The following is a 13735-nucleotide window of genomic DNA, read 5'->3' on the forward strand; positions in this document are numbered from 1 at the left end:
GTCAGCCATCTCTGAGAAAAGTGAGTGAGTCCAAGTAGTCTTCGGAATATGTTCCTTTTCATAGCTGGATTTCACATTTTTAAACATAACAGGCAAAGTTATTGTCCGATTGCAAAACAAATCAATAGCGTCTTATGGGGCAACTAGACCTTCCATTTGACACTCAATTTAATAAAAACCAATTACAATAAAATTTGATAGGGTCTTATGGGACAACAAGACCTTTCATTTGCAATTAATTTCATGAAAATCGGTCCAGCCATCTCTGAGAAAAGTGAGTGAGAATAAAAATCTGCACATACACACACACATACACACACACACATACATACAGAAAATGCTCAGCTCGTCGAGCTGAGTTGAGTGATATATGCCATTCGGCCCTTTGGAGCACTTTTATACTTTCGGTTTTGCAAGTGATTGCTATACCTTTCTAGGAGAAAGGCAAAAATCTGATATCACTGGAAAATATTTCAGCCATCGATCAAGGGGATGAAATGGAGAAACTGCGGGGCTTATTACAGAAGACGGGGCAAGCGACGAGTTACTTGCCTGACCAATTTTGGTATTACAGAGTGAGAGTCGGTTGGACGAGTAGCTCGTATGCAAAATTACTCGACTGGGGCCTATTACAGAACTCAGCTGTCACCAGCGAAGTTTCACTCGCGTTCTCCCTCCAATACAACACTTTGTTCACTCCGTCAGTGACTAGGCAAGGCGAGTAGCTCACCTCGTCTTTTTTAATAGGGCCCTGAATCACTGTTGGATAGAGGAAGTTTGGAGGTTTATAAATTATGAATTAAAACTGTTCGAGATCGAAAATCAAGTTATTTAGAGCGATTTTCACTTCAATGTCTATCTCACTTTAGCACTTTGAGTGAAATGGGTAATGGTAAGATGACCGTGAGAGTGGAATATATTTCATCGAGAAGTGACTCCCGTAATAAGTATATTTGTCGTCTTACAAGGTTTCGAAATTTCATTGCACTTTTGCATGCGTTAAGTCATACGAAATAAAACATGGTTGCAAAAATTGTTTAAAATAGAAAACTAGCATGGGGTTGCCATATATACTAGTGAATTTGGCAGCTGGGTTTCATATGTCAGAGGTGGCAGGTCCCTTTTCAAAATGCAATGTTGACTAACTTTTTCATTCGACTCATTTAATCGGTATCGATAATAAGAATAATAAGGGTAATCGATTTTTTTTTTGTAAAAACCATGGAGGCGTTCGATTTTATGTTTATGTTTAATTTTATACACTTTCACCACAATTGATCATTTTTTGTTAACCATACAAAAAGTGTATAACTCTTCGGTTAAATTTCACTGTGGTTTTACCTGATTACAATACCTGTCCAGGTGGTGTTACCTTTTGTGTTCGTTTGGCTCAAATTTTGATAGTTCATTTGGCTAACAATATTCTCACCGCTCATATTTATCTCCGAATCGGCGGACCGCGGGCCAGTGTAAAACTCACCACTGCATCGGGAAGCACTATCAAAACAATTTCAGATTGCCGAACCTGTCTTATAAATGACACGTAGGTAATCTTCTCTTTAGCTGTCAATGAAGCAGTGATACCAAATGTGCAGATTTGTCTGCAAAACGCAGATTTTTGGAGTCCGTGTGCAGATATTTATTGATTTGCAGATATTTGCAGTTTTTCCACGTTTCTGCAGATTTTTGTCAGAATCTCCTTATATTTGCGCAAAATTTCTTGAAATGTGTGCAGATTTTTACAGACTTTTGCCTGCGCGAGCAAAATTTTTTTGGATCACGGATAGATTTTTTTCAGATTTCAAGCACATTTTTCCGGTTTTTCGAGCAGTTGTAGACATTTTTTAAAAACATCTGGCATCTCTGCAATGAAGTTAATTCAGTAAACAGACACAGATGACGCAGTAACAAAAATAAGTATAAGACGAATTTAGTACTATTTTCCAAAGTTTTGTTGTATCAAACAACTTGTTTAGTTGGAAGCGTAACTACTTTGAATATTCATCATACATTGCTGAAGGTAAAAACACTGTTTGGTTACACTACATTTTTTTTACTTATCAAATGACATCAAAATTTTACGAAACATCACATTTTAACATCATGGCTGCGAAATAACTGTGAAGAACTTCCAGGTTTTGCTTCGAGCATTTCTAATTATAAAAACACGGATGTTTTTATTACAATTGATTCTCCACTCGACAAATTTTAAAAAGTTTATGGTGCCTACTGCCTACTGCTGAAGGCATTTTGACTTTACCATAAACCTGTTATGTTAGAATGTAGAGAGTAAATATTTGTTTTGCGTACCTACTGTTTTTTTTTTTGGAAAGTAATCGAGTCGAGTACAATAAGTAGAGTTATTTCTTATTCTTGAGTAATCAGGATATGATATTATTTTTAATTTACTAAAACTTGTGATAATCGATATACCGGACACATTTCTAGTGAATAACTCAAGTTTTTTGCATTTTCTCTATTAAGGGCTCCTTTTTCACGACCAGCGAAGGAATTTGTTGAACATTAACTAGAAATGTGCGCCTGTGTGTCAATTATTGGCAAGGATAATTCCCCGTTGTACATTGCAACAGCCAATGTGGACAAGGAGATTGAGCTGCAGTACCAGGTACACGCCTCACTCGACGTAATCGAAGAAAAATGTGCATCCAGTCAGAAACAATCGGCTGATGGGCGAGAACTTTATTTAGGTTTACTGAACTCAACGGAGATCTACAAGATATACGGTTACGTGACAAATACGAAAGTTAAGTTTGTAATTGTGATCGATTCGAGCAATACTTCTTTTAGAGAAAATGAAGTTCGTGCGATGTTCAGAAATTTACATTCGCTTTACACAGACGCGGTGTGTAACACCTTCTACATTCCTGGCGAACCTTTAACTTCCAAAATATTTGATAAAAATGTTAAAAAAATAATTACTATCAATTAATGAATTTCAATAGACATGGATACTAAATTTCTTATTATTTTTTGAGAAAATGTACCTCTTGATACTGCTTCCTATGAAACTACAAATCTGAAACCCCACTGGAAAGTTCGCTTCTATACATAGCGAAAATCTGTATAAAAGCAATGTTGTTTAGTAAGGATTGAACAAAATGATAACAAATTGGAATAATTGTAGTCATAAATTTAACATGGTTTTATTACCAAAAGCCATTTAAACGTTCAAGCAAAAATAAATATATTTTTGTCATCTGCAACTTGATCAATTTGTACAAATAGACGTAAATTGTTAGAATAAGATTAGGAAAACAATTAGGTATTTTAGAAGTTTCAAAGTATTACGTTAGACATTAAAGTATCAGAAATGCAAGACCGAGAACCGAGAAGGCAGTAATCCTTCTGGCGATTGGTGGATATATTTTAGGAGCACATGTGTTTTAAATTCAATAATTCCCACAAAATAATTCCTTTAAAACAAATTTTGAGCGTTTACCAATTAGGCCGTTACAAATTTTATTTTCATTCAATGTCACCCTCCTGCCCTTCAAAAATCTTGAATGTTGGATGAGGAAGGAAAAAAAGCTCAAACCGTTTTGTTCTTTTTATTCGCTTTCCGACAGCATAAATGCTCAATTTAGCAACAAACAAGTCCAGTGACAGCGAGAGTATCGTCAAAAGGCAAGCGAAATAATAATATAAATATTTATTTTTTGCCACCCTTTTTGCTAACTTTGATAACCTTGGACATAAAAAGAATTCGAAATTTGTATCCTGCCGCTCCGAGCATAACTGTCCCAGCGTCCATAAGGTTTGCACAGAATATGGGACAGTTATGCTTGGTGCGGCAGTATCAGCCTAGTAAAAAATAAAAAATGTAAACGTATGGTACAACATAAAAAGTTGTAATTGATTTTCTTGTCCCGATAAATGAATGAAAATTTCAACATTACAAAATTATTTTCTCCGAGGTTTAAGTTTCATCTGCCTCAGTCAAGCATTAGCTTCAATGGAAGCACAAGTATGCTAAAAAAAAATTTCTGTTACTTTTTCTTCTAGTATATCGATAGTGCGACATGTCCTCTATTCCTTCAGAGTTCCTGTTTCCTGTGGGCATCTTAACGGCTAGTATATTAACGCTACGTCGCTACAAAATCCGAAAATGGGGCTGGGTTACGGACAGATACTCCCTTAAGGGAAAATTATTTATTATAACAGGAGCAAACACGGGACTCGGCTACGAGACGACGAAAGCTCTGACTGCTCGACAAGCTACGACGATTATGGCATGTAGAAATATTTCCAAAGCTTACAAGGCCATTAGCCGTATAAGGCAAGAAACCAGCGAGGGGCAACTTATACCAATGGAATTGGACTTAGCGTCCTTAGAGTCGATACGTAACTTTGCAATGAAAATTAAAGAAAACTACCCAAACTTTGATTGCTTGGTGAACAACGCTGGTTTAGCAGCTCAAACACCCCAATTTACAAAGGAAGGATTCGAAATACACTTTGGCGTGAATCATTTGGGCCAATTTCTTTTGGTAGATTTATTAAAAGACAATTTGATTGCAAATAGTTCTCGTGTTGTTATTGTATCCTCGCGTATGCATGAGATTGATGCCAACATCGATTTGGAAAGCCTCGGTAAATGGGTACAATACGGAAGTCGCCTGAATCGATTGTATAACAATTCGAAGTTGATGAACTTCTATTATGCACGAGAGCTTTATAAGCGAGGTTTCAACGTTCATCTTTTATGTCCAGGACTATGCCATACGGATTTCTTCCGAAATTATGATCCCAAATGGTACCACTATCTGCTTTTTTCGCCAATTGTGTGGTTAATGCTGCGATCTGCCGAACAGGTATCAGAAGACTGACATTTTCGATGACAACATGGTTACGAGTAGTTTTCGTTTTCCTCAGGGTGCTCAAAACATAATTCATTGTGCAACGGATAGCACTGTTGACGAGAGACGCAATCCCGCAACTGGGTACTTCATATCAAACATGAAAATGAGAAAATCAAAGTTTCCATTCGACGAGGAAATTTCCCGACGGCTGTGGGAAGAAAGCGTCAAAGCGATTGCAGCTAGCAGCAAGCAAAGTTGATATTAACACAATTAAAAGATTATATTAGAGCTAATCTGTTTTGTATAGATTTGGTTATAAAATAGGAGGCTTTAGAATACTGTACAATGATATTGAATCATACTGGTGATGGGATAGAGGACATGCCCGATGTATGCACATAGATAATCTTACTATTATCGATAGGTGTTCGATTGATGGAATTATGTACATAGTCGCACATACCAGCTAATTAATTTCAGTTATCTGGCTAACAAAAAAACATACTAACTTCATTCTACTCATCAGCACTAGCATTTTTGCAACCGAATGTTATTGATTTGCGACTTTTTTTTTTGGTTGTAATAGTATCGACAAAAAGTTATTGTTGAAGATCTGTTCGTAGTGATTTGCGGCAAAGTTGTGGTGTTTGTGTTCAAAATATACATGTATTCCAAGGCTTGTGGAAAATTTGAGTGCTGTTCGATGAAGTCAATATACACGGAGACCTCGAATTTGTACCAAAACTTCTGGAATTATCTGGGTTGCTCTAACAATAATTCTTTTCATAAATGTAGAAATAGCAGGCGTTTTCCCTTCAGAATGATAAAACATAAATTGAATTATTCTGCTATGAACTGAAGTTAAACAAAGTATTCCTTTTAATAACATTTTTAATGCTCTCGAAATCATTGCCTTAAAGAAATGTTGTTAAATTATTAACTTATCTTTGTTAGAATTTTAAAAGTGGTTACTAACACTTAACTGCGTTTGGTGATACGCTTAAGACTGCGAGCTATTTCCACTAGCTCTAGCTCAAATCAGCGAATGACGTTTGAAATTGGTGTGGCCACTAGAGGTGTAATGACATTTTTGTATTTAATATTATTTAAGAGAAAGTATATTATCTAGCCAATTTAATATCTTTTGTTAAATTCAATCATTGACATTAATAAATTTTGCTTGTGAAATTTGACCAATTTAATCGTTTGAATTATTCCAGTCTACGAAGGTGAACTATGTCCTCCTTGCTTTACCTCTTGATTCCGGTCGGTGTAGGGGCTGGAGTCTATCTGATCCGAAAATTGCGAGAGCTCCAATGGGGTTGGGTTCGAAACCGTGCATCGCTGCGAGGTAAACTGTTCATAATAACAGGCAGTAATACAGGACTAGGATATGAAACGGCTAAAGCGCTGGCTGCACGACAGGCATCGGTAATAATGGCATGCCGTAATATGGAAAAAGCCAGTCAGGCGATTGCAAGTATTCGTCAAGCTACAACGGAGGGCGAACTGATACCGATGCAGCTTGATTTGGCTTCGTTTGAGTCTGTCCATAAATTTGCAGGTGAAATAAAAGACAAATACCCGAAGTTTGATTGTCTGATCAATAATGCAGGATTGGCAGTACAAACTCCTCAGTATACAAAAGAGAATTACGAAGTTCATTGTGGAGTGAATCATTTGGGTCACTTCTTGCTAGTGGACCTATTGAAGGACAACATCCAAAGTAGTGCAGCTAGAGTTGTAGTGGTTTCATCTAAAATGCATGAAAAAAACACTCGTATTGACTTCGAAAACTTCGGCAAATGGATAGAGCGTGCTCCGGGCGAACGATTTAACACCCTATATGGAAACTCAAAACTGATGAATTTTTATTTCGCTCGTGAGCTATACAAGAAGGGATACAATGTGCATGTTCTGTGTCCAGGTCTGTGTCATACGGATTTTTTCAGAGATTATAACCCAAAGTGGTACCACTACGTTCTATTTTCACCGGTGGTGTGGTTGTTATTACGTTCTGCTGAACAGGTTCGTGATGGTGTTCAAATATGGCTCAATGTAATACAAATAATTTTATTTTGTTTTTAGGGTGCCCAGAATATTATTTACTGTGCCACGGATAATGTTAATACTGCCGAGAAAAACCCTTCAACTGGGTACTTTATTACCAATTTGAAGCAAACGAAGTCGAAAGTTGCTTTTGACGATGAAATTTCAGAAAAGTTGTGGCGCGAGAGTGCACGGGAAATCAATTCCCATGGAGTTTTTGTTGAAAAATAAGAACGCCGGAAAGTGTGCTTAAATATATCCACAAAACTGGTGCAGGGGAAAATTACAATGATTTAGTCTTAGGATATACTGGGGTGAGAGTTTTTGTTTTGAATTTCTAAATACTCAAAAAAAAACTATAGAATAAAACCGCCGTAAAATCATCAATTATAAATTTCAATATTGGTTCAACAATAGAAATAAATTCACCGAAGTCATCGTAGTTCCTGTGGTTAACATAACACATACGCAGATAATGTGTCTAGTTTTTAAGCCTCTTAATAACAGACGCTTTTACCTATATGTTCTTGATATGCTCCCCACTATATTGGCATTTATGCTTTAATCAGTAGTAAGTCTCAAAATTGAAACGAAACTTGAGTTTGAAACATTGTCGATGCTTGTATTTCATCTGAAAAGTCAAATTATTTTGAATTTACAATAAAAATTGTAGCACAGATTTACAAAAGAAACTTCAGAGAAACCATAATTTTGGGGGGGACGCTATTATGCAATCTGGTATTTTTAAGGTGAAACGGCCAGAAATGGCCGACTTCGAATTTTCAAAGGCACAAGACTCGAAAAAAAATAATGCTATGTCAAAACACATCCTCATGTTTGCATTTTTTCCGAGGCTTGTACCTTTAGGAATTCGCTTCTATATCGTTTCATGGAACATTTGTACATTACGTAACGTGGATTTTGGCAATTTCACACGGTGGTGTGATGCTTCCCTGAATAGCCCCCTTCAACCTTCCCCTGAGCAATTTCACAAAAAAAACTGGCAACCATTTTAATCGACCATTTTGACGTGGGACTACGTCTTTGTTTTCTATACTGGTATGCATTCTGTAAAACTGGAAATGAAATTTGCAAATGCTGCGTCAGATTTCAAACGATAATAACAGCATAACCACATGATGGATAACATTAACCAATATGTTGTTGGATAGATAAAATATTGAACAATTTCGTAATACGCTAGTTATCTTAATTTTTTAATTGCAAAGCGGTAAAAATCGATAGAAAGTGTCAAACGCGTACAATGAACCAATCACATGAGAGCATTCCTAGCACAGACAACATGAATAGACACCAACCGTTCCCTCTGATATTCTCTTCATCCACATTAGAAAAAAATTGACAGAGTCTCCTCGTCCCAACTGGTCAATTTATGTTTGCTTCCATGAACCTAAACTGATTTGATGTCTCGAAGGTAAAGGTTTTTCGAAAAGTTTGAAACAACCTCTTTTCATGAACAATTTCTAAACCTGCTGTTAGAGCTTAATAGAAACTGATGTCTTAAAAGAAAATATGCTGGTAAAAGCAACAGTACCGTAGAGTATATATGGAGCCTAGAGCCGCTAGTTTCTCGTCGTCTATCATTGCAGCGGCACGACTGCTATTCGCGTGCAATAAAAACTAGAATTCTGCTACTGATGGTGATTGAAAGTTTATCTCATGAATATGATTACCATAGAAACCATAAATTACTCAACAAGAATTGAAAACTTTGCAACGGTTATGAGTTATTTTTATTTATTTTTTATCTTCGATATTCACTAAATAATCGTGACCGACATAATGTCGAACGAGTAAGTTCCTAAAAATACTAATTTATAGAAGAGTAAGAGCCGGTGAGTGCTGAAGCATCACAAATATTTTTAGAGCCAGAACGGATGGGTGTGACGTCTTTGGCTAAGATGTAAACTATATATTTTTCTTTCTGAAAAAAATATACACCGTGAGAAAAATTTGTCTTTCAACAAAAAAAAAATTACATATCTCAAAAATCTCATATTTTTTAATTTTATTTTGATATGTTTTATAATACACAAAAACTATAATAAAACTATAATAAAGTAACAATCAAAATGCTTCAAGGATTTAGGATTGTTTTATTTTCGATTTATGTTAACTTACATTGAAGTCTTTGTTTGTATTTTGGTTTTATTTGATAGCTAGAAAATAAGACCCGCAAGTATTCTTTACAGCCATCCTATGCCAACCATCATATGCATGAAGTTGTATGATGGTCCCTCTGATGGCCAATTGAAATTAAAAACCTGCAGACTATAACTGTAGCTAACATAAAACTTGAGAATCGTAACTTAGGCTGATAAATACCATGATACGCTTGTTTGGTTAAATGTATGCCATGTTCTGATGAAATTAAGAGAATTCGTTGTGATGAAGAATTTTGTGTGCGTTCGAGGGTTTATCCGAAAACAACATGTCGCCTTGAATGAAAAACAAAATGCAAAATTATAAAATACAATTCAAAATCAGCATTTTATTTTACAATATTACCGATACCACAGGGTGGCTTCGAAATTCGAAAGATAGATAAAACTATACATTTAATAAAATAGGACAAATCATGGCATTTATTCAATCATCACCTTCGTTCAGAGAAATTAAATTTTGATTGAATATTCATTTTCAACAGAATTACGGCGGTGCGCAGTAATTACGATAAAATTCGTGGCCGGTTTGACCATAAACATTTCACGGCATGTGTTTTTACATGCACGAAAACGATTTAAATGACAATAATAATCAATCATTATAGAAAGGAAACTCACACTTTTTTGTTTTCACGACACTGTCGGAATATAATGTTGTCATTGAAAAATGAAGCCGAGATAAAATTTATTGCTTTACACTTAATTTAGAGAATATACTTCAGTTAAAATCTCGAGGCCATTCTATGGCAAGCAAATCGGTCTCTTGAAAACATCTGGTCCTATGATGGAGCGCATATGAATTTTTATAACTGCAATAAACCTGGGCCAATTAGCTATGACGCTATGTAGCTGTTGTTATTAGGTTGTTATAGCCGCGTGGTCGGCATTGAAGGTTTTAGATTTTGGTTGTAACTAGCATTAGAAAACTTAGAAATTACCTATTTTGTTAGTTGGGATGTGTCCGAAGATACACAATCTGTGTTATATTAGGAAAGACCTAACTAAGATAAAAAATGATGAATTCTCGTGATTTGTTTTTCGGATGTTTAGAGTAAGGTAAAGTGTTCGGGTATTTTGGCTATTGATTAAGGTATATTTGAAGAAGTATGAAAATGTATTCTGCTTGTCGTGGATGCAAATATAGTGAGTATTACGCTGTTGGCAGAGTTTTGGTAAGTTTTTCTCGGCATCTACTTAACCGATTTGGCTGAAATTTGTTTTGATGGGTAAAAATGGATTATCTAACTTGTTACATAGTCATTTTTCAATATCTGTTTTTTTTTTGTTTTAATTTTTTATGATTTTTTAAAAGGTGATTTTTGTGAAAATATAACTTTTTTTACTAAAATGGCCGCCATATTGTCAATTTTCGAAATTTTAAAAACGGCTATGTAACAAGTTAGAATATCAATCTTTGCATGCATAAACAAAATTTCAGCCGAATCGGTTTAGAAGATGCTGAGAAAAACTCACTACCAGTTAGGCACTGATTTAGAGAGTGCATTCACGTTCTCCGCTGCCAACAGCGTAGTACTCACTACATTTGCATCCACGACATGCAGAATACATTTTCAAATATACCTCAATGAATACCTGAACACTTCACTTTACTCTAAATATCCGAAAAATATCACGGAAAATCATTGTTTTTCGACCTCCCAGAGTAGGGTTCCCCCTTAAAGCTCGGCATTTGCCAAGTAGATGTTCTGATGTTTCGCTTTCGATGTCACAAAGACGATATTTAACATCATCAAATTTCTCTTGCTTCTTGAGATGATACTTACTCGGAGTGCCCTGTAATCAGACCTGTGAATGTCCTCAGGTCTTTCTTATTTAATCTTAGAATCACGAGGCTCTTCTCGCGAATTGGCTCAATGAATCATTTCGATTGTCGTGATCCGCTTATGACATCCCAGTTTACTTGGATGGTCGCTTTCTCTTATTCACCGAATTCAGCTTTTAAAGCGCCCGGAGGGACTCAACAGAAAGATTCTGGAACAACAAATTTAGTGAATTATCCTTGTGTGGCTAGTAATTCAGCCTTCTTAATTTCTTCGATTCCATAGTGACCATAAACCCAGCATAAGTTAACCTGGTCTTTCATAGCCAACTGTCGGAGCGACAGCATGAATTCTCACACTAGTTTGAAGTGACAAAAAGGAGAATTCAGGGCCTGACTATCACAGAAAATGCAAATATTTGCGTGTCGGTAATTTCTTTTAAGGCACGTTTTCGCGCATTCTATTATCGCGAAAAGTTCCGCGTGGAATACTGTTGGCCAACGTCCCATGGGAAAATATATATTAATTCCTGGTTTTGTCAATCCCGCACCCGAGGAACCAGTTATTTGAAAGCCGTCTGTGTAGAAGCAAAGTGAGCCGTCCCGAATTGCGGGTCCACCTCGTTGCCAACTTTTTTCTCATCTCTAATATTTTGTAGAGAATTTGGAAGTCTAATTTCATTTCCACACAATTTCCATTACTGTTTATTAGATTATTTATTTGGAAATCTTTCAGTATTCTCAGGTGTCCCTTTCTTGCATTTATTTATTTGAAAAAAAAAAAATGGGGTGCCAGCCCAATAAAAAGGCTATATGCTTCTTAGCAAATGTCATAAAGGTTACAAGTTACATTTTTTTGTACACAAATACCTGATTCTAATCAACTCAATTAGGTTTAATATATTGGCTTCTTTGAGGAATCTAAATAACTTATTCAAATACGCTTTCGAATTACCTAAAATATCCTCAGAATGTATACAATGTTTCTCTTTTAATTCTTTGTATTTTTCGCACTGGCTAAAAATACGCTTAACTGTGATTTGCTCGTTGCAAACGTCACAGGTAGGAGGATTTTCATGCTTGAATAAATATTCATGGGTTAATCGGGTGTGCCCAATACGCAACCTGGTCAAAACCACATATTCCTTCCTGGAGTTTCTTTATGAAGACTTCCACTCTTTTACTGAATCCTTGATCGCTCTCAGTTTGTTGTTTTCAACTCCAGACCATTCCTCCATTATTATTCGATAGGTAAAGGGACATCATATCATCAACAGTGGGTGGCATCACAGGTTTGGCTAAGGAATCAACTTTTTCATTTCCGGATAACTAGGGATACCATCCGTCCTGATTTAGCAGGACATGTCCTGATTTTGAAGTTTTATTTGGGCGTCCTGATTTAATTTTTATATTTTAGCATTTGTCCTGATTTTCTTAAGATATTTAATTTTGTTGTGTGGTAATGAGCAGAATTTTTGAGAATTGCTCAATAAATCTAGATAAACTTTTCAAAAGGTCCTATCTGCTTTCATCGTTTTTCCGGAGCGTCTTTTCATTTTGGTAATGGTTTAGCTTTAATAACTCTCCCAAGCATGGTTTTCGTTCAGAAGGCTGGAGTGATCCCTACGCTATCGACCCGTGTAAATAGAGTGTGTTGAAAGGTGTTTAATAAGTTGTGGTGATTAGAAGAAAGTGATCGATCAAAAAATCGATCAAAGCAGATAGGACCTTTTGAAAAGTTTTTCTTGAATTGTTTGCGATTCTAGGTCGCAACGCTCACTGCGACCGAATTTTTTTCATTTGTTGAATCTCAGAAGAGTAATAAGAAGAATCTTTCACGCGTTGACCGTTACCATTAAGCTTCTGGCATTTGTTAAGTTTAAGTTGAAACAGTTTAAATGTGTTGAATTTTTAAAATATCTACTAATGCGTAACAATTTAAAGTGGTTTAATGAATGTCAGTGGTGGGCACCATTCCGCTAATTCGCTAATTAGCGACGCTAAAGTTCAGTTAGCGATTTAGCGATTTCGCTAATTTTTGAGCTGGTTAGCGAAACTGTTAGCGTCGCTAAAATTTTGGCCTTCGAAACGCTAATCGCTAATTCGCTAAATTTTGTAGAAAAGCGACAATAGAAATATTTAGAAAAACTGTGAATTGCTGATGGCGTACGTAAATTGCTTCGAAAGATGAACATGCTTCACTGCGAAAGTTACTTTTGTTAGTTTTTTACCCTAGAATGGAGTTCCAGTTATCGTACAAGCCACAGGAGCAGTTTGAAAAACAAGCACAAGGTCTAGATTGAATTTTCGGCACACCATAAACTTTGGTAAATTGCAATGCGCTTGAAATTATGACAACTTTGGTTGTACTTTTTCGATTCAGATAATAATTGAATTCTTATGAAAACATTCCTAAGAGTATCTATTTTCAATGCAAGCTAAATAACTTTTGTTATTCTTGTTTTTACAATATCAAATATGAATACCGTTTCGTAAACCTCGTATTGTAAATAGTTTGTTTAACCAAAAAAGATCAAAGTGGTCCAAATCTTACAAAACACGAGCAATAAATATAGCGATATGACTATTAACATATTAAAAAGTTAGCGATTAGCGATTAGCGAAAGTTCCGCTAATGTGGGTTTAGCGTTTAGCGATTATCGAGCTAAATTTTCCGGTTAGCGACTTAGCGATTAGCGTCGCTAAATTTTCGGTTAGCGGCGCCCACCACTGATGAAAGTGACTCGTCAGAGATACACTTAGCTTTTTACAATGTATTTTTCTACACTGATTTTCGAATTAACGGGTTTTTCACGCGGATTTTTAAATCGAAGGATTTTTTAATTACCGCGTCTTTCCACGAGGTACATATCAACGCGTAAAAAAAAACTAAATAAAAA

The 13735-nt window shown here is 35.9% G+C and overlaps 1 protein-coding gene across 3 annotated transcripts; it reads left to right on the plus strand.

Moving 5' to 3' along the window:
• Positions 1-1867: 1867 nt before the first annotated feature.
• LOC129723489 (trafficking protein particle complex subunit 2-like protein) lies at positions 1868-7256 on the plus strand. 3 transcript variants are annotated; one of them, XM_055677731.1, is made up of 3 exons: positions 1868-2020; positions 6041-6848; positions 6909-7256. In XM_055677731.1, the coding sequence occupies exons 2-3, from the start codon at positions 6057-6059 to the stop codon at positions 7098-7100; spliced, it is 984 nt and encodes a 327-aa protein (XP_055533706.1). In that variant the 5' UTR covers positions 1868-2020; positions 6041-6056; the 3' UTR covers positions 7101-7256. The 3 variants fall into 3 exon arrangements, with proteins under 3 accessions (XP_055533706.1, XP_055533707.1, XP_055533708.1); XM_055677732.1 differs by lacking the exons at positions 6041-6848; positions 6909-7256 and adding exons at positions 4024-4832; positions 4894-6022 and having other exon boundaries at positions 1875-2020; XM_055677733.1 differs by lacking the exons at positions 6041-6848; positions 6909-7256 and adding an exon at positions 2485-2970 and having other exon boundaries at positions 1875-2020.
• The last annotated feature ends 6479 nt before the right edge of the window (positions 7257-13735 follow it).

The sequence above is a fragment of the Wyeomyia smithii genome, chromosome 2 (assembly GCF_029784165.1).
Source record: "Wyeomyia smithii strain HCP4-BCI-WySm-NY-G18 chromosome 2, ASM2978416v1, whole genome shotgun sequence".
Taxonomy (NCBI): domain Eukaryota; kingdom Metazoa; phylum Arthropoda; class Insecta; order Diptera; family Culicidae; genus Wyeomyia; species Wyeomyia smithii.